Source organism: Apium graveolens, chromosome 9, assembly GCF_009905375.1.
Source record: "Apium graveolens cultivar Ventura chromosome 9, ASM990537v1, whole genome shotgun sequence".
Classification (NCBI taxonomy): domain Eukaryota; kingdom Viridiplantae; phylum Streptophyta; class Magnoliopsida; order Apiales; family Apiaceae; genus Apium; species Apium graveolens.
This window is the reverse complement of record NC_133655.1, coordinates 206787270-206812486: the sequence shown is the minus strand read 5'-3', so window position 1 is coordinate 206812486 and position 25217 is coordinate 206787270. Positions and strand designations below refer to the sequence as shown.

At 34.2% G+C, this 25217-nt stretch overlaps 2 protein-coding genes and 1 long non-coding RNA gene across 3 annotated transcripts; all 3 read right to left on the bottom strand.

Annotated features, from left to right (window-relative positions):
- Nucleotides 1–476: 476 nt before the first annotated feature.
- LOC141685890 (uncharacterized) lies at nucleotides 477–1208 on the bottom strand. Its single transcript, XM_074490966.1, has one exon. It carries the CDS (start codon nucleotides 1206–1208, stop codon nucleotides 477–479), a length of 732 nt encoding a protein of 243 aa, XP_074347067.1.
- A 3700-nt stretch (nucleotides 1209–4908) lies between these two features.
- LOC141682641 (uncharacterized) lies at nucleotides 4909–5257 on the bottom strand. The gene is made up of 3 exons (XR_012559872.1): nucleotides 5189–5257; nucleotides 5023–5089; nucleotides 4909–4944 (listed from the first exon to the last, which is right to left on the bottom strand). It is a non-coding gene; the product is annotated as an uncharacterized LOC141682641 (long non-coding RNA).
- Nucleotides 5258–16132: 10875 nt separating this feature from the next.
- On the bottom strand, nucleotides 16133–17701 carry LOC141685889 (uncharacterized). The gene is made up of 4 exons (XM_074490965.1): nucleotides 17388–17701; nucleotides 17119–17331; nucleotides 16962–17066; nucleotides 16133–16796 (listed from the first exon to the last, which is right to left on the bottom strand). Exons 1-4 carry the CDS (start codon nucleotides 17699–17701, stop codon nucleotides 16133–16135), a joined length of 1296 nt encoding a protein of 431 aa, XP_074347066.1.
- Nucleotides 17702–25217: the final 7516 nt, after the last annotated feature.

Below are 25217 nucleotides of genomic sequence, written 5' to 3'. Positions count from 1 at the left end.
AAATCTTGGACTTGATCATCTGCATTTTTTGACTTTACCATCATGTCCTCAATATACACCTTCATTGTATTGCCTATCTATTCCTTGAATATTTTATTCACCTATCGTTGAAAAGTTGCTCCCGCATTTCTTAACCCAAAAGGTATTACCAAGTAGCAATATATACCCCTATCCGTCACAAAGGCTATTTTCTCTACGTCTGACGGTTCCATTCAAATCTGATTAAAGCCACTTGACGCGTCAAGGAATGTGAGCAGTTCATGTCCTGCTGTAGAATCAACCATCGTGCCAATGTGTGGAAATGGATACGGGTCTTTAGGGAAGGCTTTGTTCAGATCCGTATAGTCAACTTACACTCTCCACTTGCCGTTCTTCTTTTGTATGATTACTACGTTTGCCAACCATTCTGGGTAATCGACTTCGCGAATCATTCTATTTTTCAATAACTTATCGACTTCTTCGTTAATTATCTTATTTCATTCTGGTCCAAACTTGCATCTTTTCTGTTGAACTGGAACATAGTTGGGGTCAACGTTTAGTTTGTGTGTAATGATGTCTGGGCTGATTCCAGTGATATCATCATGTCCCCATGCAAACGCGTCAAGTCTTGTAGTTAAGAATTCAACCAGGTTGGCTTCTATGTGAGGTGACACGTCTTCTCCTATCAAGACCTTTTTGTCTTCATTTGTCAACTTCATTTCTATTAGATTTTCTGGTCCCTTTAACTCAATGGTAGGTGGCTTCTTTTGAATGTGTTGTACAGTGGGTTTTAAACAAGTTTTGTAACATTCTTGTGCCATAGCTTGATCTTCACGAATTTTCTGTACTCCCCAAGGTGTAGGGAATTTTACCACCTGATGTAGTGTTGACGGGACTGCCTTAATGTTGTGAATCCACGCTCGTCCCAAAATTATATTATAGGTAGATCGTCCGTCAATCACCAAAAATCTATGAAGCAAATTGATTTCTCCAGCGTACGTAGGTAGATAAATTTCCCATATAGTTCTTTTTGTCTCACCACTGAAGCCAACGAGTGTTGTAAATCTTTTCTCAATGTTTACTTCACTTAATCCCATTTGGCGTAACGTGTCGAACATCATTATATTAGAAGCACTTCCATTATCCATTAATATTCTTTTTATGAGGCAGTTTTCTACGGGTAGTGAGATCACCAAACCGTCATGATGGGGTGCTACGACGTGTTCCATATCTGATTCACCAAATTACAGGATAATTGAATCATCCGTCATGATGTTGGCTCTTAAGACTTGTAACTTTTTTCCTACAGCTATCCTTTTGGCTTGAGAATATGTAACTCCACAAATTTCAGATCCACCAGCAATGTAGTTAATCACTTTGTGGTGGGGCGGTGGAGGTGGTAGCTTTGTAGGCGTTCTTTCTCTCCGAACATGGTTACTCTTCTGCGTCGACATGTATTCTATTAAGTATCTCTTCTTGACTAGGGTTTCTATTTCTTTTCTCGGTGTCACACAATCATTAACCCTGTGCCCGTAGTCTCCGTGGAATTCATACCACAACTTTGAATCTGGATTTGACTTGGGCTTATTGGTCTTTGGTGGCCATCTGACTTCATTACCCAACTTCCCAAATTCTTTAACCAATACTACAGGCGTCACGTTGAATCCATAGCTGTCAAATGTGGGAGGCAAATTAGGATCTTTTCTCCAATCGGCTCGAGTTTATGACACGTTCACATGTTGTTCTTCCCTCGAGCTACGTGAATATGGCTTATAATCTGCTTTGTAGTCTTTAAGCCTCGATGTTGTCACCTTCCTGCTTGGCCGATAATACTTATCCTCGTTTTCCCTCTTATCTTCCTCTAGACGTAAATGTGCCATAGCTTTAGCTTTGACGTCGTCCATAGTCTTGCATGGATATTTTGTTAATTCGTCGTAAAGTGGTGAACCTTATTCTAATCCTCTCCTAAATGCCTCAATTGTCGTAGGAGTGTCAGATTTTGTTATAGTGACCTTTTCTATATTAAACCTGGTCAAGTGTCTCTGAGGGGTTCTCTATATTTCTGATAAACCTTGTATAAATCACTTGTAGTCTTCTCAAATTTTTTGCTACTTGCGAACTGTAAATTAAACGAGACCTCCAATCCAGCAAATGTCCTGATGCTCCCATTTGGTAACCCCATGAACCATTGTAAAGCTGGTCCACTTAATGTCGATCCAAAGCCTATACATATACAAGGCTTTCTATACTCCAGGTATGGAACCGTAAACATTCATTGTTTGTATTCAACAATATGTTCTTGAGGATCCGTCGACCCGTCATACTATTTCATGTGAGGTACCATAAATTATTTCGGAATCTCGACAAGGGGGATATGTTCTGCGAAAGGAGAATCGATATAGCTCATCGGGTTTGCCTTCTCGAGAGGTCTCGAAACACCAGGAATTCTTTGAATCATATCTTTTACTTCTTGACTAACTCAATTATCTCAGTCCTTGATCTGGACTTTCTATTCTTTGATTTCCTTTTATCGTTGTTCTTCTCAGATTGCTTGTCGTGATGACTTTCTTCTTGTTGATCAATGTCAATGGGCACCTCTAAGGTCTTTCCGTCTTTGTCCATTACAATAACTTCGTTAGTCTTTGCTTGATCTTCTTCGCCTCTATCATCATCAAACAGCCGTGGCACAACTAGTTTACTCTTTAGTCGGCTCTTGCTTTTATTGTGAGATTTGATCATCATCAATTCTTTTTTCAAATTGTTGTTTACAGATTTCAGTATCTCCATGTCTGCTTGCAACTTCTTTACAACCGCCAGTAATTCGATGTTATCCTCCTGTTATGAGTCTCCTTCTTGCTGTGGGGTGTCATCGGCCATGTTTATCAATCAATCAATCTTTAGAAAAATTCCCACAGATGGCGCCAAACTGTTTTGGGTTATTTTTTTAGGGTTTAATTCTAAATGGATTATAATTGATTAATAAACATATAAAATAAAGCAAATAGTAATGCTAAGAGAGGTGGTGATGCGGAAAACTTCTAAAGAGAAGAAAAAATCGCGGGTGGGTATTATCCCAGCCAAAAATGTTTCACTATCTTTTATGCGGATACAATGTAGAGCTGCTATTCTAGTTATCTGTGGTGGTGCCACTTTGTACATGATTCATCTATATTTATATACATGTTTTCCAACTAATCTCCTAAAAAAGTCTCCTTATCACCCCTCAACTAGCTAACGTATTATTCAAATCCACTATCCCTGCAAATAGGAACTACTTTCCATACTTATCACTTAAATATTTGTCCACTGACTAAGTCTCATCCTTATCCGTCAATCTTCTATCCTGCTACATATTGTCAAGACACTACTAGATATATGGGATCAGACATCGGTTCAGAACCGATGTTAAAAAAAACTGAACCGATGTCTTCACGTGTGATATTAAATGTCATCAGCCTTTGACATCGGTTCACAGCCGATGTCTATTACAGTGCTATACATCAGTTTTAAGAATAATTCTGATGTCTTTGCAATAAATTTCAGCTTATATTACAGTATTTCTAGGTGAATATGAGTATATTATGGAGTAATTATCCATTAAAACATGAAACCTACAAGCTCTAAAAGGCATTTTTTTAAAAATCTTTCAAACAAACCGATGTGAAAGTCTAGATCAGACATTGGTTAAGTTACCTGACCGATGTGAAATGCTCCATCAGACATCGGGTACTTTTATCAACCGATGTAAAATACTGAGTTAGACATCGGTTTCTTTTATTTGGTGATGTTAAATCCTTTTGTTTAACATCAGTGTTTTTTTCTAACCGATGTTTAATCTTTAATATTGTAAAATTTAAGACATCGTCTATTGAAAATTCGATGTTATTTGGCTTAAAATATATTGATTTCTTTACAGAACCGATGTCAAATGACTATTTGACATTGGTTTTTGTAGTTCTTTTTCTTTTAATATTGTTTCACCTGATGTCTTTTGTTCATTTTTACATCGGTTTTAAATTGCCATTGTGATGTTAATGTACTGTAAATTGCATTTTCAACCAGAAAAATACCAACAATATGCAATACATCCCAACAAAAAACATCCAACTAAATTTGTAGAAACATAGAGGTACATTGATACCAAATTTACTAACATTCAATCCAATAAGAGCTCAATTCGGACATTACATTCCAAGTCTAAAATAAACATCCCAACCAAAAATAATAAAACCCAAATTCGCTAGTTATTACATCCAATATTCTAAACATATTTGACTAGTTAATATGTACCACTTGTCAAATTTCGACAATTCCAAACATAAATCAGAATGATGGATGTAATTGTCACCAAACATCCGTTAGTTAACCACCAACCACCAGCAAACATAACATCAATTCACATAGTTCAGAGGAAAGCTATATATATAGATACTTAGCATTTTTACATCTTGTCTTAGATAAATTCAAGCACCTCCATCCGCACCTCATCCAGCTCCTGCCTTGTGTAGGACTTTCGAGTTTTGGCTGCCCACTAAATAACACAAGTAAAAATTAGCAACAATAATATTATTAACCAGAATTGCCATATGTATAATTAAATATAAACAGAACCAACTATTTATAATTTAACCAGAAGAGGACCTTTTCTATATTTAACCGTAATTTTTTTCGTCAATCCAAAACTATATCAGATAGTTCCTTATCACTAATGGTTATCTATCATTACTAATAATAAAAACAAGATCCATCTGGAAATCACTAAAGATAAAAACTGATATTAAAAATGGCACTCATATTTCATCTGTTCTGAAAAACTACACAAAAAAATTCTACATGCCATCTATCGGAAATGATTTGCATATATACCTTGGTAGTAAAAGAAAGCTCCTTATCAGCAATGATATCTTTCATGTATTGCATTATAACGTAGCCACATTCAACCCCTCCTGGTTGTTTGGGAGATCCCTGTTACAATATAAAATCTGAATTAGCTCCAGAAATTAATTAAAATTACAAAGTGATAAAAAAATAGAAAAAACTTACAAGAAGATTCTTTATCTGAGGAGCTTTATTTCCCCTTCCAGTTTGAGCATTGTAGGATTTCATCGCTCTACATTACAGAAGAACAATAACATACATGATTATTTTTCAAAAGGGAGAATATTTATTATATATATAAATTTATATATAGTAAATATAAATATATTACTCTGTTAATGATTTTTCCAACTCGTCAAAATGTGTTGGATGTGGCAGAGGGTTCAGAATATAAATGTCGTCATCCCAAATTACAACCAAAATCCAGTGGCAACTATGTTTATAAAAAAAGAAAAAGAAAAGCACAAGTCAAAAAATTTTAAAAAACTACCTAAATATATTAATTTTTAAAAGCATGTCTAAATTAAAAATACTTACTTATGATTATGTGGCATGAAGTACATGCGATAGGGACTACTCTCTTTCAACCGATTAACTCTTTAGTACTTTATTAAACCGTTCAAACATATACATCCACCTATAAAATACTGGTCCACATAAGCATAGTTCCTGAACCAAGTGGACTACTATATGTACCATTACATCAAAAAATGATGCATGGAAAACATTTTCTAGATCGCACAAGGTCAGTATGACATCTGACTGTAGCTTATCCAGTTTTGACACGTCTACTACTTTGTTGCACAAAGCATTAAAAAGAAACATAATCTAATAATTGTGACCCTAACATGCTTCGGAAGAACGGAGCGTATTATAACCGGGAGAAATTATTGGAGAAGGATGTGGAAATCATGTGACTTCAGCCCGTAAATATTCAAATCAGGCATGGAAACACAATTTTTTATGTTTGATGCATGTCCGTATGGAAGTTTCATCGACATTAATGATGACAAGAAAGTCTTTTGTTCTGCTTTTGACAAAGTAAAGGGAGAATTAGGAAAATAGGTTTTCTTTACTCCTACTTGGGGAGCCAAATCAGATCTAACACCCATTTCCATCATATCACGACGGGCTGCCGCACTATCATTTGTCTTATGGCGTATATTTAGTAATGTGCCAATCAGACTATCACATACATTCTTCTCGACATGCATGACATCAATACAGTGCCTAACATGATGAAATTTCCAGTATTCTAACTCGAAAAATATGGCATCCTCCAAACCCGGGTCAGAAGTTTGGGGTCCACAACACATACACAATATATAAACCTGTATATGAAATATTATTTGAAATGACCCTGCTTTACATAACCACGGATCGCAACAGGTTAAAGTATGAAAACAAGCCACAACCTTAACTTTTATTACAACGTACCAAATCCCAACTAATTTAACTTACAACTGATAATGAAATTATTCTTACAATCTTACTATCTCACTACCGTAACAAGCTCCTGCTAGCTCGATCCAACTCAATCTGGAATCCTAGCTCGTACATTGAACTGGGAAACCTCGCTATCAACCGTATCCTTCTTAACTGTAGAATACATAAAAAGATTCGCAAGAATAAGCTAACTAGCTCAGCAATTCACAATAACAATAACCGACGTTAATCAATGATCAAACGGGATGATTCAGAGGAAATTAAGATTCTTGTTAAACAATCATTAGAATTGGATATTCATTTAAATTTTAAAAAAAACAAGGTTAGGCTGCTGATCAGTCACGCACTAACCTCGAGCAAGGCACACAGCTTTGCTCTATGAACTGAATCCAAGGAATACATTGGCCTAATTCGACCACGAATCTGGTCTGACCACGAATCTGGTCTGACCACGAATCTGGTCCACCTAAAGAAAACTATCCAATTCTAAAGCAGTTCAATATGATAAACAATATAACTCAATAACACAAGATCATAATCAACAGTAATAAAACATTTGTATAAAAGTATGGTACAATGCATGAGTATCCCGAGGGAATAACAAAGTATATATAGGAAATGGCCTTCAACCTGTAAGAGAATCGGGTATGAGATGAACAATGATTTTACAAGGTTTAGTTCTTTGGTGTCACAGGGTATGGTTGAGTATAAAAGTTTCGGTATGTTTAAACAATTATGTTCCAGTGTTTCGTATATGATGAATATATATTTATGGGGTAGTATCGTATTTGTGTGGGTTTGTATCTGGTAATTCAATAAGAAATGGTTCACAAAGAATAAGGCTTACGGTTCAAAGATCAAATGATGTGGCTCAAGTTCAAGGCTAAATGATTCAATAGTACTTACAATATAAAATAGAGCTATATTGAATACTTAACAATATATCACGAGAGAGTTTAGAAATATTTGCACCATATTTCGAGAAAGGCTTAGAAATACTTGCCTTATCACAATCGATTCCAACTTCACTTGTACTTGTCTAATGACTTTATTCAACAACCACTCGTCTACTTTCCTATGACTTGCTTCTATTCACTAAACACATGCTGTATTTTCTACGCATCGATTTCATTTTATGATCACCTGCTTCCCTTTTCTACGCCTTGTCTACTCTGCTAGGCATCATAAGTATCTATCAATATTCATCTCACATTATTCTAATCGCCACATGAACGTAATAAGGTTTCATCTACCCTTCGTTTCACCCAAATCCGATTAACGGATTAAAAGTTATGCTAAAAATAAGTAAACATTGATCACATAGTCCGACAATCAAACAAACGAGTCACATATAACACATAACACGTCAAACAATTAATGAAATTTCATTTATAAGGAAGTCTCGGGTCATAAACAGTCTTTCGGGTATTTAATACAATTTTTAAAACATTTTTCGGAGACAAAACGGGTCGTTGGATCAATTTTAAAGCAATAAACAGGGTTCGGTTGGCCAAATCTGGCTTTAGAATAATTTTATAATAATTATCGAGACTTGAAAACAATTTAAAATAATATTTTAAAACTCGAAACTATTTTTCAGAATTTTTATATCATTTAAAAATAATTAAATCCAATTAAATAATTAACTAAAATCAATTAATAAATAATTAAACAAATTACCAAATTAATATTTAAATTAATTGATCAATTAATTAATTAATTATTAATTAAAGTTAAATAATTAAGTAATTTAGATTTATTTTTAAATTAAAAATGATTTTTAGAATTTAAAATAATGATTTTTTGGAATTTTCGGAAATTAAAAACAATTTTGAAAATAATTTATAAAAAGAAATCCGAATTTTGAAAGAATTCAAAACAGGAATCCAGAATTTGTAAGGTTCTGGAAACTTTGGGGGCTAAAGTGCAAGAATAGGATTTTGAAAGATTTTCAGAGTAAAATCGGATTAAAACCGGGTCAGGGACCGGGTCAGAATCCGGGTTGCCGGGTCGGGAAGAAAACCGGATGAACCCAGATTCCGGTGACCCTTCCCGGAGTCCGGTGACCTTAATTAAGGTCCAAATCGACCGTGTTTGATATGTTCTTTGCTGTAAAATAGTTCTAATCGCTTCCAGAAACTTATTCATTCAACAATCCACCCGTGACAATCACTCAGTCAAATTTTCGGCCAAAAACCGGCCAAACCCGAACAAAATCCGGCGAAATTTTCAAAAGTTAACTCCTTACTTATCAGGAATCATTTGTGATGTGTGAATACATGGTACGATTGCAAATTTGATAAGGAACACAAAGCACCCATCAAGATCAACTGAAAACCCCTAACAAAGATTCCCCTAAATCAATGCAATATAAACCCTAATTCCGAAATTCAAAAATCAAAATTAAAATTAAGCATGTTATTGAACTCCAAATCAGTCGTATGACATATGAAAATCATCAGGAAAACAAGCTTTATAACATGCAAGCATCAAATCATTCAAACAATCATCCGTACAAAAATTCTTAATTTAAATCATTAATAATTTGAATTAAAAATAGTTTGTAGAGAATTACCACTTGATTCTGCAGTGGTTTTGATGAAAGATTCTGAAAGTACAAATCAACAGCTTCATGTTGAATATGAGCACGCCAAAATCCGATATCGATAACGCCTCCGGATTTGAGTTTGATTACAAAGAACAAAATATAATTACAGCATTTTCTCTGTAAAAATTCTTTAAATACTGTTTACAAATGATTTCTGGTACGAAATAAAATACGGTAAAGGCTATTTATAATTACGGAAAATTAGTATCCCGTTAGATCATTCTGGATATAAAATAGTACGTTTATTTATAAAAACAGATCCAAACGGTATCGGTTTTCGGGTAATTATCCAAATCTGTACAATTTGTACTGCGATCTTGGTCTCAGCGCCCGGTTACACGTATTACGAGGTGATAATTATAATAGTTTAATAAAAAGATCCCGTTTATTGAAAATACGGGTTTTATCAATTCACCGAAACGAATTTTGTATCGAAAATATTGCGCCGGGACCTGCAGGGGAAAAACCGTACGCCGGATCGAAAAAGTCAAAACATGGAAAATGCACGGAATATTGAAATTAGGTTAGATAGGAGTTTTCAGAAGAGTTTCGGGTTATAAAAACGTAAAAACAGGTGACGTCAGTTGGTTCCCGATTATATAAAATAGTTTATAGATACTCGGAAAAAGAAATTATAAAATCCATAAATGTCCAATAAAATCATAAATCATCATAAAAATAAATAGGAAAATATGACAATTATCTATATTTTATTTTGGACATATAAAAATTAAAATATTCAAATTATATCATATTTACATATCCAAACATAGATACCACTTCACAGATAATTACCAAAATTCATATAATAATCTCATAATATTTATTACTAACAAAAATAATTACACGTCATATCCTGGATATTACATCCTTCCCCTCTTAAAAGGATCATGTCCTCAGAATCACTTAAGCAAATCACTCAGGGAAGTATTTCACTTATATCACTTTCTAAACCTTGGGCTATCCTTTCAACCCTTTGGTTTCCACAATAATCTTACTAACTTTATAACTTTCTTTCTTAATATTTTCTCTTTCATTTCTATAGTCTCTATTGGATTCTCAACATAGGACAATTCTGCCTGAAGTTCTATCGGCTCACATCCTATCACATGTCTAAAATTCTATATCGTACTTTTCTAATCTTGTCACATAGAAACATTATGAATATGCTACCCATGATGGGTAACGCCAATTCGTATACTATTTCACTGATATATTTCGAAATTTCAAAATGTCTGACGTATCTCGGACTCTATTTATGGTAACACTGCTAACAATATTAAATCTTCTTCTTTAAATTATGTACTCTTTTTAGCTTGATCTACACATTTTCTATAACAATCCTGGGTGGCATTTATCCTTTTCTTAATAATCTCAATAGCTTTCTTTATTTGTTGTAGCAACTCTAGTCCAAATATTTCACGTTTGCCAACTTCATCTCAATATACTGGTGATCGACATTTACGTTCATAAAGAGCTTCGTATGGCGACATCCGAATACTGACACGATACATGTTGTAAGCAAATTCTACTAAGGGCAATGCTCGCCTCAATTTCCTTTGAAATCAATGGCATAAACATGTAACATGTCTTCAATTGTTTGGATCATTTTCTCGCTCTTGGCCGTCAGTCTGCGAACGATAAGCTGTACTCATATCTGACTTGGTGCCTAACATTCTGGAAAACCTTTGCAAAATCCTGAATCGAATCGTGGATCTTGACTTTATACAATAGATGCAAGGACCCCATGAAAAATTACTATTTCCTTCAAATACATGTGAATCAACTTATCCAGTAAATATCTTTCATTAATGGGCAAGAAATGAGCTGATTTAGCCAACTCGCTCACCATAACTTAATTATCATCGTGGTTTGCTTTCGTTCTTGGTAATCTGACTATAAAATCCAGATTAATATACTCCTATTTCTATTCTGTATTTCTAATGGTTGTCATAATCCACTAGGCCTCTGACACTTGCCTTATTTATTTATTATGCCTAACACCTCCTGATCCGTTGTGAAATTTCCCTTTTTATCCAGCTATCAATATTTTTCTTTAAATTTCTGTATAATTTGATATTTCTTGAACGAATTAAATACTTAGGATTGTAAATTTCCCTTTAGGATCTCATTCCTTAATTCTGCCACTTGTAGCATCCAAGTTCTGAAAGAAATCTGAGGATACCGTGATCATTCTTTTAAGTGCATAAATTTCCTCTTATTAAACTGTTAATATCGTGATCCATTATCTTCTCTTGCTAACTGTTAATATCCCGATCCATCATCTTCTTTTGATATCTTTTTATCTTTTCTTAACAACTTCGACTGAAAGGTCATACTATCCATTCTTGCTCCTTTTGGATCATGAACCCTGACTTCCAATTCCAACTTCTAAAATTCCATAGATAATCCTTCTGGTGCAGTCTCCATGTTTGTTCTCTCCTTTTCGCTTATCGTTTACCACTACATTTGTTCTTCCTTGTGAATACACACTTCAAACTCTTAAGGTCCGTATGTATCTCACATCTTCCTCTATACATATAATATTTCCCAATCTTTCAAAGTGAATATTATTATTGCTGCTAATTCCCAATTATGAGTAGGGTACTTCTATTCATAAGGTTTCGATTGTCTGGATGTATATGCAATAACTTTATTGTGCTGCATCAACACACATCTTATTCCCCTATGAGAAGTATCACTACCAGTTACCAAATCTCTTTGATACTTTCAAAATGATAAAACAGGGGTTGTGACCATTCTCTCCTTTAACTCCGCGAAACTTTCTTCACACTTTACCATTTCATATAAACTTCTCGCTATTCCTAGTAAAATTCATTAAAGGTGTTGTAATCTTTAAGAGTCCTTGAACAAATTTCCGATAATAACTGGCCAATAATAAAACTTCCTACTTTTGTTGGTGCTTTTGGTCTTTCTTCATTCAAAATAACTTTAATTTCTGCTGGATTTCCTTTTGTGCTCCATTTAATCTGGTAACAGCTATCCTCCGAAACACGTGAATCTTCTTTCGAAACTCCTTCTCATCTTTATTAATATCTCATGTACTTACCATTTACTGTAGCTATCGCATCCCTTCTCGTAAATACTGTTGTTCTATAAGACATTTTTTTTTTAAAACTGAGGGTATAGAACATGGTGTAGAGTAAACTGAAAAGATACATTCATAGTTGAAAGTACAGAAGAACAAGAATAAGCAAATGGAGGTTCTTGAATAGGTAGTCTCGTATCTAGAGGTGATAGAATAATGTAGAATAACTTGGAGAGGCGCAACTGTCATAACAGAAGGTAATACCATTAATACCGATGGAAGAACAAAGTGTAAATCAAATCTGGAAGAAGATGACGATCCTCAAACGGAAGGCTCCAAACGATCAGATGATAAGGGAAATCAGGATTTGCCATTGTCGTTATCTGGAAATCACGTCGCAAGCTAAGAATCCCGAATCGCAACACGAACCATGCCGGAGACCTACTATACAGTCGCACTCAAACTCACGATGACTTATCTTTCTACTTCCTATTCCTAATCCCAACCGTCTACCCAATCCCGACAATCTAGGCTTGTTTCAGTGACTTATAACATGTAGCTCTGATACCAACCTGTGGCGCCCTCCAAACTCGGGTTAGAAATTTGGGGTCCACAACACATACACAATATATAAACCTGTATATGAAATATTATTTGCAATGACCCTGCTTTACATAACCACGGATCGCAACAGGTTAAAGTATGAAAACAAGCCACAACCTTAACTTTTGTTACAACGTACCAAATCCCAACTAATTTAACTTACAACTGATAATGAAATTATTCTTACAATCTTACTATCTCACTACCGTAGCAAGCTCCTGCTAACTCGATCCAACTCAATCTGGAATCCTAGCTCGTACATTGAACTGGGAAACCTCGCTAACAATCGTATCCTTCTTAACTGTAGAATACATAAAAAGATTCGCAAGAATGAGCTAACTAGCTCAGCAAGTCACAATAACAATAACTGAGGTTAATTAATGATCAAACGGGATGATTCAGAGGAAATTAAGATTCTTGTTAAACAATCATTAGAATTGGATATTCATTTTAATTTTAAAAAAAAAACAAGGTTAGGCTGCTGATCAGTCACGCACTAACCCCGAGCAAGGCACACAGCTCTGCTCTATGAACTAGAACCAAGGCACACATTGGCCTAATTCAACCACGAACCTTGTCTGACCACGAATCTGGTCCATCTAAAGAAAACTATCCAATTCTAAAGCAGTTCAATATAATAAACAATATAACTTAATAAAACAAGATCATAATCAACAGTAATAAAACATTTGTATAAAAGCATGGTACAATGCATGAGTATCCCGAGGGAATAACAAAGTATATATAGGAAATGGCCTTCAGCCTGTAGGAGAATCGGGTATGAGATGAACAATGATTTTACAAGGTTTAGTTCTTTGGTGTCACAGGGTATGGTTGAGTATAAAAGTTTCGGTATGTTTAAACAATTATGTTCCAGTGTTTGGTATATGATGAATATATATGTTTGTGGGGTAGTATCGTATTTTTGTGGGTTAGTATCTGGAAATTCAACAAGAAATGGTTCACAAAGACTAAGGCTTACGGTTCAAAGATCAAATGATGTGGCTCAAGTTCAAGGCTGGATGATTCAATAGTACTTACAATATAAAATATAGCTATTTTGAATACTTAACAATATGTCACGAGAGAGTTTAGAAATATTTGCACCATATTTTGAGAAAGGCTTAGAAATACTTGCCTTATCACAATCGATTCCAACTTCACTTGTACTTGTCTAATGACTTTATTCAACAACCACTCGTCTACTTTTCTATGCCTTGCTTCTATTCACTGAACACATGTTGTATTTTCTACGCATCGATTCCATTTTCTGATCGCCTGTTTCCCTTTTCTACGCCTTGTCTACTCTGCTAGGCATCATAAGTATCTATCAATATTCATCTCACATTATTCTAATCGCCATATGGATGTTATAAGGTTTCATCTACCCTCTGTTTCACCCAAATCCGATTAACGGATTAAAAGTTATGTTAAAAACAAGTAAACACTGATCACATAGTCTGAAAATCAAACAAACGAGTCACATATAACACATAACACGTCAAACAATCAATGAAATTTCATTTGTAAGGAAGTCTCGAGTCATAAACAGTCTTTCAGATATTTAATACAATTTTTAAAACATTTTTCGGAGTCAAAACGGGTCGTTGGATCAATTTTAAAGCAATAAACAGGGTTCGGTTGGCCAAATCTGGCTTCAGAATAATTTTATAATAATTATCGAGCCGTGAAAACAATTTAAAATAATATTTTAAAACTCGAAATTATTTTTCGGAATTTTTAAATCATTAAAAAATATAAAAATCTAATTAAATAATTAACTAAAATCAATTAATAAATAATTAAACAAATTAACCAATTAATATTTAAATTAATTGATCAATTAATTAATTAATTATTAATTAAAGTTAATTAATTAAGTAATTTAGATTTATTTTTGAATTAAAAATGATTTTTAGAATTTAAAATAATGATTTTTTAGAATTTTCGGAAATTAAAAACAATTTTGAAAATAATTAATAAAAAGAAATCCGAATTTTGAAAGAATTCAAAACAAGAATCCATAATTTGTAAGGTTCTGGAAACTTTGGGGGCTAAAGTGCAAGAACAGGATTTTAAAAGATTTTCAGAGTAAAAACGGATTAAAACCGGGTCAGAGACCGGGTCAGAATCCGGGTTGCCGGGTCGGGAAGAACACCGGATGAACCCAGATTCCGGTGACTCTTCCCGGAGTCCGGTGACCTTAATTAAGATCCAAATCGACTGTGTTTGATCTGTTCTTTGCTGCAAAATAGTTCTAATCGCTTCCAGAAACTCATTCATTCAACAATCCACCCGTGACAATCACTCAGTCAAATTTTCAGCCAAACCCGAACAAAATCCGGTGACAATTTCAAAAGTTAACTCCATACTTATCAGGAATCGTTTGTGATGTGTGAATACATGGTTTGATTGCAAATTTGATAAGGAACACAAAGCACCCATCAAGATTAACTGAAAAACCCTAACAAAGATTCCCCTAAATCGAATTGAAAACATCCAAAGTAATATAAACCCTAATTCTGAAAATCAAAAATCAAACTTAAAATTAAGCATGTTATTGAACTCCAAATCAGTCGTATGACATATGAAAATCATCAGGAAAACAAGCTCTACAACATGCAAGCATCAAATCATTCAAACAATCATTCGTACAAAAATTCGTAATTTAAATCATTAATAATTTGAATTAAAAATAGTTTATAGAGAATTACCACTTGATTCTGCAGTGGTTTGATGAAAGATTCTGAAAGGTCAAATCAACAGCTTCGTTATGAATATAAGCACGCCAAAATCCGATATCGATAACGCCTCCGGATTTGAGTTTGATTACGCAGAACAAAATATAATTACATTATTTTCTCTGTAAAAATTCTGTAAATACTGTTTGCAAATGATTTCTGGTACGAAATAAAATACGGTAAAGGCTATTTATAATTACGGAAAATTAGTATCCCTTTGGATCATTCCGGATATAAAATAGTACGTTTATTTATAAAAACAGATCCAAACGGTATCGATTTTCGAGATAATTATCCAAATCTGTACAATTTATATTGCGGTCTTGGTCTCAGCGCCTGGTTACACGTATTACGAGGTGATAATTATAATAGTTTAATAAAAAGATCCCGTTTATCGAAAATACGGGTTTTATCGATTCACCGAAACGAATTTTGTATCGAAAATATTACGCCGGGACCCGCACGGGAAAAACCGTACGCCGGATCGAAAAAGTCAAAACATGGAAAATGCTCGGAATATTGCAATTAGGTTAAGAAGGAGTTTTTAGAAGAGTTTCGGTTATGAAAACGTAAAAACGGGTGACGTGGGTTGGTTCCCGATTATATAAAATAGTTTATAGATACTCAGAAAAAGAAATTATAAAATCCATAAATGTCCAATAAAATCATAAATCATCATAAAAATAAATAGGAAAATATGACAATTGTCTATATTTTATTTTGGACATATAAAAATTAAAATACTCAAATTATATCATATTTGCATATCCAAACACAGATACCACTTCACAGATAATTACCAAAATTCATATAATAATCACATAATATTCATATCCCGGATATGATAAAAAATACTGACTTTTTCTTCCATGGAATTTCAACCTTCTTTGCCTTCTTCATTTTATTCCCAAATTCAAATTTTATTTGTTCCTTCTCTGCTAACACTTCTTCTCTAGATAGGGTTCGACGCGGCTGCCCAAACTCTTGTTGTCCATTAAAAGCAGCCTTTTTTCTTCTATAAGGATGATGTAGAGGCAAATATCGGCGATGCCCTTGGTAGCACATTTTCCTACTACGAGTCAAATATTTACCTACGGTGTCATCTCCACAAACTGGACAACACTTATAACCCTTATTGACGCAGCCGGATAAATTTCCGTAAGCAGGGAAGTCATTTATCGTCCACATTAAAACTGCTTTTAAAGTGAAAAATGATTTGTTATACGCGTCATACAGATTTGGTTCCCCTTCCTCCCAAAACTTTTTCAAATCATCAATCATCGGTTGTAAGTAAATGTCGATGTTATTACCAGGCTCATGCGGGCCAGGGACCAATATCGACAACATCATAAATTTTCTTTTCACACATAACCAGGGAGGAAGATTGTAAGTCACCAATATGAATGGCCAGCAACTATATCTATTAGATAGGCCATTATTGTGCGGGTTTACACCATCCGCCGATAAAGCCAAGCGAAGGTTTCTCGGTTCACTACCAAAGTAGGGCTACCTATAATCTATATTTTTCCAAGATGGAGAGTCAGCTGGATGTCGCATTTTACCATCTTGTGTCCGCTGTTGTGCATGCGAACACAATAGTTCAGCGGTGGAAGGTGATTTAAACATACGTTTAAATCTAGAAATTATTGGAAAATACCACATGACTTTGGCTGGAAGATTAACCCTCTCTTCACCTTTCTTTGTCAACTTCCACCGAGAAAGTCGACACTTAGGACACTTGGTTGCATTAGCATGTACACCCCTGTACAGTACACAGTTATTCGGACATGAATGGAACTTTATATACTCTAGACCTAAATTGGAGGCGGTTTTTTTTTGCTTCATATGCATTACTAGGTAACACATTATCTTTGGGAAGTAGAGACCCAACAGAAGAAATGAGGTTAGTGAAGGCACTATCGGTAATACCAAACCTAGATTTCCAGTTATGCAACTTCAACGTCGACTCTAGCTTAGTACAGTCACTACCCATATATAGAGGTTGCTCAATATCGGCTACGAACCTCCTAAATTAATATGAATCATTATTATATTGACCCGAGTTATATGCCGCTTCACAAACATCAACAGTTTCCGAAGTAGCGACATGCTCCTGATCTTGCTCTGACGCTTCATCAGAGGCTTGCTCAGGAGGTGCTCTGGAGCTTGTTCTTCAGGTGGACAACTAGCACCTGAAGATTTAGGACCCGTAGAAGCAGTCTCCCCGTGCCAAACCCAATGCGCATAACCTAGACAATAGCCATTGTCATAGATATGGCCCCTGATTGTTTTTACAGAAAATTTTTTAAAATTGGCGCATCGTCCACAAGGGCAAGGAATTTTGTTACGATCTTCAGAATTTTCTTCAGCATATATCAAGAAGTTTTCCACCCCCATTTCAAATGCTAAAGAATCCCTATCTTGCAAAATCCATGTCTTATCCATCAAATTTCCCTACCTGATAGCCACTATAAATATTAAAAATCCAAAACATACCTATTTATAATTATTTAATAAAAGGTATATCAAATTTGTGTTGGTTACTATAGGGATTAATTATATAAACTTAGAAAGGAGTAAATACCTTGATATCCTAATAATTTATAGTACTAATTCATTACTCTAAGATCCTACACATATACACAATTAATTACAAAACTAGACTAAATTTATAAACTAGACTAAATTAAACCAAGATATTTAAAATAAATTAAACCAAAAAATTTGAAAATATCACATAATTAAAAACCAATAATTCCAACATTCGGAGCCCAGACAATTGTTAAATTTCCTTCACAAAAATAAAACCCAGTGAGTTGAGTATTGAAACAAATTCAGCCCATAAATAAATAAATTAAAATTATCTATTACTTGTTGTATCTAGGAGAAGGATAATTATACAAAACAATGATTATTATACAATACAGGTAACAGATAGTTCATATCAGAAATGCAGAGACTTGTTCATATCAGAGAAATGACTATTATACAAAACAAGAAATGCAGAGACTTGTTCATATCAGAGACTTGTTCAAATGCAGCCCCCAAACCCCCCCCCCCCCAAAACACACTAATATGTATGAACAACCCCCAGAAAATACATAATCAAAAACAGAACAGAAACATTTACATTTACATCAATGTACCTAAAACATTGATTTACATCAATGTACCTAAAATATTGATTTACATTTACATTTACATGATATCAACAGAAACATTGATTTACATCAATGTACCTAAAATATTTAACAGGACATAAAACCCCCCTAAACCCCCCCCCCCCCAAACATAAAACATTTACATGCACAAAGAAGATAAACAGGATATTAAACGTAAAAATGAGGGAGATAAACCGTAAAGAAGAATATATCTCCAGATGCTCTTCAATGTTCCAAAACCTCAATGTTCCAAAACCGCAATGCTCCAACCTCCAGATGCTCCAAAGCGTCTACCTTCAGATGCTCCAACCTCCAGATGCTCAATTACAAGTTTAATTTGCTCTAATTTGAAGCTCCAAATCTTGAATTAGAATTGGGGCTAAAATTAGGGTTTCGGCGAGAAGAGAGAAGAGACGGTGAGAAGATGAGAGATGAGATGAGAGGTAAGAAGACTAAGAGAGAACTAGGGGATAGATGAGAGAGATATGAGAGGTGAGAGAGACGAGAGAGATGAGGGTCGGGGGGGGAGATGAGGGTCGCGGGAGTTATTTTGGAAAAGGGGGGAATAAGGTTAGTGAATTTTTTGTTAAAATTAAAGGGGGGAAAGTGTACTGAAACTGGGGGGGAAGACAAGTAATTTTTATTTTTTTTAAAAAGGCCATAGACAACGGTTAACAAAATCAACCGATGTCAAAGTTAAAAGCATATTTGTGGCCTTTTTAATTTCTGAACATAGACAACGGCTACTAAGTGAAACCGATGTCAGTATTTGTATTCAACATCGCTTTTTACAAAACCGATATTAAACTGCATTTTAACATCGGGTGCATTACATGCCGATATCTAAGCACCGATGTCGTATCTACTATTTCTAATAGAGAGACACCTTCCTTTGCCTTTACGTCCATGTTTTCTCATCATGTCAAGTCGTTAATGAAAATTGTGGTTATAACAATGCTCCAATCAACTTTCTACAAATGTTACAAAATTAAAAATATATATTTATATATATATATTTGATAAACTGGTAAAATAGCTTTGTGTTAAAGTAAATTTTAGACAAGCAAAATAAATTTTGTAAGATACTTGTTGCAAGTAAAATTTCTTCCTCCAATGCATGCTCCCTTCCATTTGGTGGGTACAGGGCCAAAGTTTATGTCACTAAAGCTCTCTGATTCAGGCCAAATTCCTGAGTTGATAAGGCCGATGATGACATTGGACTCATAGCTCGGGTTTCGATGCACCTTCTCAGTAAAGCCCGTGAAATCCCATGACCTTGTTTTTTGTGTATGGAGTGTCCTACTTATAAAAACTGACACCACTGCTTTATGTTCTGAATAAACATGTTTAGGGGTTAGCTACTTCCTCTCTGCTATAATACTTGTCTGTTGTCCAGCATTATATTTAAATTTTAAAGTTAAGCTAAATTTTAAAGATGCAAGTATGTAGGTCTCCTTGCTGGAATTTGACATGATAAAAGTATATTTAATTAATAATATGAAGTATGACTTATTTAGAAGATAGTGAGAGATTAGCGGTTATTGGCTATCTTTTGATGCTCCTGATCGTGGGATAAACAGCAAAGCCATTAAAACTCCTCGTGTAGATCCAAAGTAATGATGCTTGCGCAAGATTACTGGTCAACATGAAAACGTTAATATGTTAATTTAGTTTCATTTTTAACAAGTATCTATCAATTCCTTCGTTTGCAATTAATCAGGGATAATGGAGACATAGGAGGATGGGATACGTTGCCCTAAAATAAATTTTTATATTTTCTTTCATCATGTAAATTTGAAAATATATAAAAAATATAAAAGTGTTCCCGATAATTTAAATATATATATATAATATTAGCGATATCTTCCCATATCTTTCCAAGATAAAAGGTTATATTCTTGAATGATCAAGATTATATTGGTATTGTTAATTAACAAAATTTTCTATAGTTTATGTATTTCCTTCCGGTGATCGAAAGAAGTACAATTATAAATGTTACATACCGTTGTTAGAAAACTCTTATAAATAACGAGTTTATATTTTACTAATAACCTATAAATAACCATTTTAGATGATGAGTGTACTTTCGTGTTTTCGTGTACCAAATCTTAAACCCGAGCCCGACCCGGATTGGCATTCGTATACCAATTTGGTGACACTAATCCGGAACTAATATATTTGTGTTGACCTGTTTTAGTACACTAAAGTACACGGATTATATACGAAAAAAATATTAATTGTTAAAAAATGCAATAGATAATTAAACGGTGAAGTGCTCACTCACGTATTGAAGGAACAATAAAATATAATTTAGTATTTACAATTATATATATGTTATTTCGAATGGGTAAAATTCACATTTGGTATTTAGTACATATATGTATATTATATATTTTTAAAATTTTAATTAATTATTTATTCGTGTACTTTCGTTCCGTGTCGTGTACCTATATTAAAAACCTAAACCCGACACTAATTATATTTGTATTTTTTCGTATTCGTGTACTTTCGTGTTCTTGTATCAAATTTTCAAACCCAAACATTAATTATTCGTGTCATTTCGTATCGTGTTCACGTGTCGTCTATCAGTAATCCCATGTACATTATGTACACCTGCATACACTATGATACAAATGAAATTACAATTGGAATGATTCATTTAAAAAAGTATGTTAATAAATTCTACTAATTTTAAGAGTCTTTACAAAAATACCTCTAAACAAACTTTAAAATGTAAAAGATACTTATGACAATTTCATTTTAGAGAAGTCTTCCCAGTCTTTCTTCAATATCTTCAATATCATTAGCTATAAGTCCTTAGCTAAAAATGTGAAATATACTATAAATATATATATTTTAGATATTATTTAAAAAATTATTCGCTCTAATGGTGCATTCCCTTTAGTTAGAAAATTTAGTCAATCTCTTTATGTTAGCTATATTTGTTCAACCTCTAACAACATGTAAATTTACTGTTACAGATATAAGTCTTATATCAAAGGATAAGGATGAAAAGGAAATGACAGCCTAGCAACCACATCAGCAAGCTTGCATCTCTCATCTCACTCCTGTAACAGAATCGGTTAGAAAATATAAATACACAGACATTGTATAGCTGAATCTAGACTAGTATAAATACATCATCTCTGTACCAAGTAAGCTAAGCTGAATATTATTTTGTTCATTACTTTGTTGTTCATCTTCAGCTTCAATTATGCAACTTCAACATTTCTGATAATTACACATCATCTGTTACCACATTCAAATTATACATTCTATTTATAACAACCCGAAATAATAAAAACATACTATTTTTGAAAATATAGCCAATTATTATATCCAACTCCACCAGAATAAATAACCTTACACGTTCAATAAATTTTTAGATTATCTCTACTAATTTATTGCCATGTCATAAACATCTAACCGAATGGTGCAAATAAGTTTGTTAATTTATGTACATATACACAAAAAAACATATCATGCCATTAATCAATCAAATTGTACCCTTAACTAATGAACCTTTCATATCATATCAATAATTTGTATAATTAATCTTTATATTTAATTTATACCCGATTTAGGAGGATTATGTATTAAAACTGAGAGGTGAACGCTTTTACCCTTTAGGTTTTGGTGATTTGTCAAAAGTAAAAGTGAGAATTAAATTAGATTCCTAGGTCACGTAGAATCCTCCCTTAGGGTTTTATGTGAGGCACTTACCGGAATCAAGTCGAACTAAGTCATTTTGGATAAATCGTACTAAAATGCTTTCCGACACATCTTCAAATTACATGACTTGGGATAGATATTTCAACTCAATGATATATTCTATATCAGGTTGTTTTTGTCAAACAAACCTAGGCTTATGGCTAAAGGCATAGGAACCGAGAACTTTCGAACACTGCTTTTACGAACAAAAAATGATCAAATTATTTAAAATCATGTCACACTTAAATGTTTTACTCTCAAGTATATTTAATATATTTATTGAATATTTATGTTCAAATTTTTAGTGCCAAAAGCCATGCCAAAAGACCCAAAATAGATTTTATTCCGAAATACCCTTAAATCCTTATTTATCCGGTTAAAATTATATAAAATTCAAAGATAATTATTCCTTGGAACTCATAATCATTATTTTATAAGGAATATTATTATTGAATAGTTTTTAAGTCAAAATTTTGTATGCCTCGTCGGTAAAGATAAATGTATTTTCCGAGCGCTCCGTAAGGCTGTTTTAACATTCGTAAAAATCCTGAACAATACTTCCAAATGTCTTTTAGACTTGAAACTTGGGATTTTTCTTTAGTATCTTTTCTTCTTTCACATATATTATTTTCGTGATTTTAGCATGACTTTTTTCTGGGACCCCTAAAACGATACCAAATTGATTTATCGGTCGCTTAAAAGTCATAGATGGTCAACTTATTTCAAGGTAAAATTTTGACCATGATCCTAAGATATTATTTCTATAGGATCCCCAAAATTTCATAATATTTCATTGATTTTTCAATTTTTAGTGAAATACGCAATTTTGGTCATCGGTAAGCGCGCGGAACGTTTTCAGGTTTGTCTAAATAATACAAAAACGTGTCAAACCACTTTTTGGCCTGAAAATTTGAATTCCTACAGCTGTAAATGAGTTGTATGGACCAACCCCCACTTTTCCTTGCCTTGGAAGATGTGTTAGCTTTATTCTAAAGCTAAAAACCTTAATATTTGGCCTATAAAAGGACCCCTAACCCTCCTCTTTCCCCAAGCCCTTGGTGAGCCAACCTTATGCTGATAAAACCACTCTAGAAATACTCTCTCTTCTGCTCCTAAATTGCAAACACGTTTCTAGAAATTAATCCCTCCTTCTTTCATGTTTTAACTTGATTTTGGCTTGGGTTTTTATCACCCTTTCTCACCCAAACACACACCCATTTGGCCCCCTCTCTTAGGCACGTTTCTTGGGCTTATTTTTCTGCCTTTGAGTGACCACTTGAGCCTTGAAAAGTCAGTAGCCAAAGCCACCCTTCGGCCATTTTTCCGGTGACTTTTCTGGCGACTAGTTTTGTGTGTTTTTCGGCTTCACCATCTCGTATCTCTTGTAGTCTTCTTCTCTATTTTGAGGAGTTTGAGCCTTTGTAAGGTCAAGAGTGATAAGATTATTTTATTTTAAGTGTATTGAGTGTACTTGAACCTTCCTTGTTAGATCCAACCATTTGATACACTTTGGTGTAAGTTCCGTGAACTTTGGCATAAAAACGCACTTGTTCTTGATTTATTCGTGTAGTGTGTTTTGGAGTCTTATTAGGAACATACCAATAGTTAGTAGCTAATATCTACTGACTTTCAATTCCTTTCACTCAAGATTAGGAGCTTGAAGTGATTAAAGGCATTTAGACGATTTTCGGTTAAAACCAACGTCCCTAAACGAGCATAAACCGTAAGTGGTTTTATTCTTGGTTTTTGAATACCGAAATCTTGTCTAAGTTTGGTCTTGATTTTTTTATTTAAATCTTGATTATCAAGAGGAGTTATCTTGAACAAGAACATAACAAACTAGGTCATTTGAACTTGAAGAAGCAAGTTCAAATTTTCGACCATACGAGTTGTTATACTCGGCCGAATACAAAAGCTCTAGTGCCTTACATTTCTTGCTTGTTTTTCTTTCTTTAACAAGTGCACTAAGCTATCTATAGTCTTGTGTTATTAAGTTCTTGAACCTTTCATACTTTCTCTTGAAATAACTTAAAGAAACGAGACGGAAAAGCATTCGGTTTCAGTATTCTTGGTCGAATAGTTTTGCTAGGCACATTGGTTGCATTTCGATAGTTTCGATCTATTTACCAAGTGCAATTAGCAAGGTATGGACTTGTATTCTTAAGTCCTTGACCCTTTAATTATATCTCTTGAAAGGACTTAAAGAACGAGCCTATAAATTGTTCATTCGGCCCTTACGTGTTCCGTGTTCATCCTTGACCGAATAGAGCACACACTTGCATTCATATTTATTTGCTTGTCTTGCATTTTGTTTGTGTGATTTGTCCCTTGCGTGACATATCCCGATAATCTTTTATATAGTTTCCGCACTAGTGTAACGCGTATTAGCATGGCGAAAGCCGAATAGTTTAACACGTAATAGCGTCGATTTATATATTTTCTCGTGAAATATATATTGCTTGTTTGCTTGTGTGCTTGTAGCTTGTCTTCTTTTCTTTACAGTGAGGTGAAGTGAAGTTAGGTGATCCTTGTGTTAAGACCCAAGTCTTAGGCGTACTAATGGGGAGTTAGTAGCCTTTGCACCATGAGGCAAAGGAAAGACCCGAGATCTAAGACCTAGATCCGAGACCCGCCAAGAAGAAGAAGGATGAAGGCTACGAAAAAGGATTTGCGTGTGCTTGAGGAGGTGACTAGGTTATTACGCTCCAAGATAGTCTTGTAGTAGGGTTGCTATTTATTTTGAGGAAGTTACGTGTGTGTAACGTTCCAAGACATTTAAATAGTGGTTACTTTGTAAAGGTTTTTCCTCCTACTATAGAGGAGGTTCTTTATAGTAGAGAAAATCTCGAGTTCGGGGAGGAGCTCGGGGACTGGAGTAGGGGTGAGTGGACTCCGTTTGTTGAGTTAGCCACCGCGAACCCGGATAAATCGACCATGTCGTGCATCTTCTTTTCGTATCTTTATTTTCCGCACTTAACTAGCTTGCTTACAAGTAGTTAACGTTAAAGAGGAGAAAAGAAATTTCAAAAAGCCAAGCTCTT